The 2931-nt window shown below is 45.4% G+C and overlaps 1 protein-coding gene across 1 annotated transcript; it reads left to right on the top strand.

Annotated features, from left to right (window-relative positions):
• Nucleotides 1-782: 782 nt before the first annotated feature.
• LOC140930868 (uncharacterized) lies at nucleotides 783-2715 on the top strand. The gene is made up of 3 exons (XM_073380582.1): nucleotides 783-1350; nucleotides 1800-2115; nucleotides 2214-2715. Exons 1-3 carry the CDS (start codon nucleotides 783-785, stop codon nucleotides 2713-2715), a joined length of 1386 nt encoding a protein of 461 aa, XP_073236683.1.
• Nucleotides 2716-2931: the final 216 nt, after the last annotated feature.

Genomic DNA, 2931 nt, shown 5'->3' with positions numbered 1-2931 from the left:
ACAGAAAGATTACGTAAACACAAAGAGATACAGTCAAACTGTCAAGTGGACATAAGTTGGAAATCAAGTATTATTGAGAAACAAAAAACAAACAAACAAACTGTCTCCATACAACGTCCCCGTCCTTAAGAGAACTTATGATCCGACGACGGCGACGGCGACGAGAAGGACAGAAAAGCAGTTTTTATAACGAAAACAACAATTTTGCACGTGCATCACGCTATTTTATACGTTTCTTTGTCGTCACTGCACGACTACGACGAGAAAATGCCTCATTTCACTTTTTACAGAAGAAGCGACGACAAAATTTCCTCTCGCTTTCTGAACTTGGAAATGGTTCTTAGGAATTCAACTTAAGGAGGATTCACCTACATTTGACAAAGTTAGTGACCTGGAGTAATCGCGATGAAGAGTGAAAGAACTCGAATTCACTTTTTCAGCAACGTTTTTGCTGCCGTCGCCGTCCTCGATCTTAAGGTTGATTTCCACTGACGAGTTTTTGGCTACGCACGTTAACGCACGTAAATTTTAATCACGTAAATAAAATAGAGGCAAGATAAAAAGTGCTGACCTTAAACGAGAAGTTGAGCTAGGTGTTATAGCGTATCAGAACATTTGTTATAGTGTCAGTAATTCATACTGAACCCGCAGTATGTATGCGGTTACTTTAAAACCCGTGTCCTCTTTGATTAATACAGTTCTTTAGTTGATCCGCCATCTTGCGTGTAGTTGTCTGTTTGCCCGAGAACATAGCATTTCTGGCGACGAGAAATCGAGAGACCATGCCAAGCCTCGGCAAAATAGAGGAGTTCAATTCAGCTACGACAAGCATCAATCGCTACCTAGAGAGACTGGAACAATATTTGGTGGCAAACAGCGTTCCCGCCGACTCTGCAGGGTCACACAAACGAAGAGCAATCCTAATTTCTGTTATTGGCGCCAAGGCCTACGATGTTCTTTCGGATCTCTGCTCACCGATTCCTCCTTCTGAGAAAACGTATGCGCAGCTCACCACTATCCTAAAGAATCATCTCGCACCGAAGAACCTGGTTATCGCCAAAAGATACCAATTCCACAATTGTACACAATGCGAAGGCGAGAGTGTCACAGCGTCCGCTGCTAACCTGAAACATCTGGCTTCAATTATCCAGTTCGGTACTCACCTGAATGAACCCTTACGCGATCGTTTCGTCTGTGGTCTTCGCAGTAAGGAGACACAAAAGAAACTGCTAACCGAGGAACACACTTTCGATGCAGCACTGAAGGTCGCCCTTGGCGCCGAAGCTGCCGAAAAGGATGTTGCTGCGTTCTCGCAAGAAAGTTCAGCTTCTGTAAACAACGTCGACTCTGGTAATCGTCGAAGTTTTCACGCGCACGTAAATTTTAATCATGCCCACGTAAATAAAATAGAGGCAAGGTAAAAAGGGCTGAACTTAAACGAGAAGTTGAGCGAGGTGTTATAGTGTATCATTACATTTGTTATAGTGTCAGTAATTCATACTGAGCCCGCAGTATGTATGCGGTTACTGTAAAACCCATGTGCTCTTTGATTAATACAGTTCTTTAGTTCATCCGCCATCTTGAGTGCACTTGTCTATTTGCCCGAGAACATAACATTTCTGTTAGTCGTCGAAGTTTTCAGCCTACCCAAGGTCGTAAGGGTAATGGCAAGCGAGGCAAGTTCAATTTCTCTGGTAGCAACATTAAAGACCCCTCGGAGTGTTTGAGCTGCAGAAAAACAGGGAACCCACGTTCTCAGTGTAAATACAGAAATTACACATGTTATTCTTGCGGTAAAGTTGGTCACGTCTCGGAGGCATGCGAAGGGAAACCTCAGAAAGTGCACCAGCTAGAAGGATCAGAACCCTCTCAAACTAGTCCTCCCGATGATTCGGTTGATCCGTTCTCCCTCTCGCTGTACAATCTGAGCTCAGGTCATGCTAAGCAAGGTATTGAGATACCCGTTGAACTGAACGAAACCTCTCTTCTAATGGAATTAGACACTGGTGCAGGCGTCTCAGTCATTCCAGAAGAAACTTACAAGAAAAACTTCAGTGCACACCCCTCATGTCGTCCAATACTCGCTTACGTGCATGCACAGGACACCCACTCAAGGTACACGCGCAACTTATTGCACACCTAAAGTACCAAGACCAGAGCGCCGATGTCCCACTTCTTGTTGTTAAAGGCTCAGGCCCTTCCCTTTTTGGAAGAGACTGGCTGTCCCGAATAAGACTCGACTGGACGAAGATCTGCAATATTCGCTCATCGGAGATAGACCTCCCACGGGGCGTGGCTTCCCAGTTGCGCACAACTATCCAAAATCACCCTAACGTTTTCAAACCAGGCCTCGGAACTGTCAAAGGAATCACAGCCAAACTAGAGATGAAACCTGACGCACGTCCAAAGTTTTGCAAGGCTCGTCCTGTCCCCTATGCTCGTCAGGAAGCTGTTGAAGCTGAATACAACCGTCTCGAGTCAGAAGGAATTGTCGAACGGGTGGAATTCATCAGTGAATGGGCTACCCCAATGGTTCATGTCCCCAAGGCAGATGGAGCTGCACGTTCTTGTGGTGATTATTCCGTTACTGTCAACCCTCAGCTTCACTTCCCTCAGTATCTAATTCCCCTCCCTGAGGATGTCTTCTTGAAACTGCGGGGTGGACAACGTTTCACTAAGCTCGACTTAAAGAGTGCAGCTCCCTTTGGATCCTGAAAGACAGCAGTTCGTTACTATCAATACGCACAGAGGTCTTTAACGCTACAAAAGGCTACCCTTCGGAATTGCGTCTTCACTCGCTCTGTTCCAGCGCACTATGGACATCATCCTTGAGGGTTTTGATCATGTGGCAAGTATACAAGATGACATTCTTATTACTGGCAAGGATGACGATGAACACATTAAGAACTTAGACAGCGTCCTTAGCCGTCT

The sequence above is a fragment of the Porites lutea genome, chromosome 1, assembly GCF_958299795.1.
Source record: "Porites lutea chromosome 1, jaPorLute2.1, whole genome shotgun sequence".
In the NCBI taxonomy this organism is placed as follows: Eukaryota; Metazoa; Cnidaria; class Anthozoa; order Scleractinia; family Poritidae; genus Porites; species Porites lutea.
Note: the sequence above shows the minus strand (reverse complement) of the source record. Positions and strands in the feature narration are given on the sequence as shown.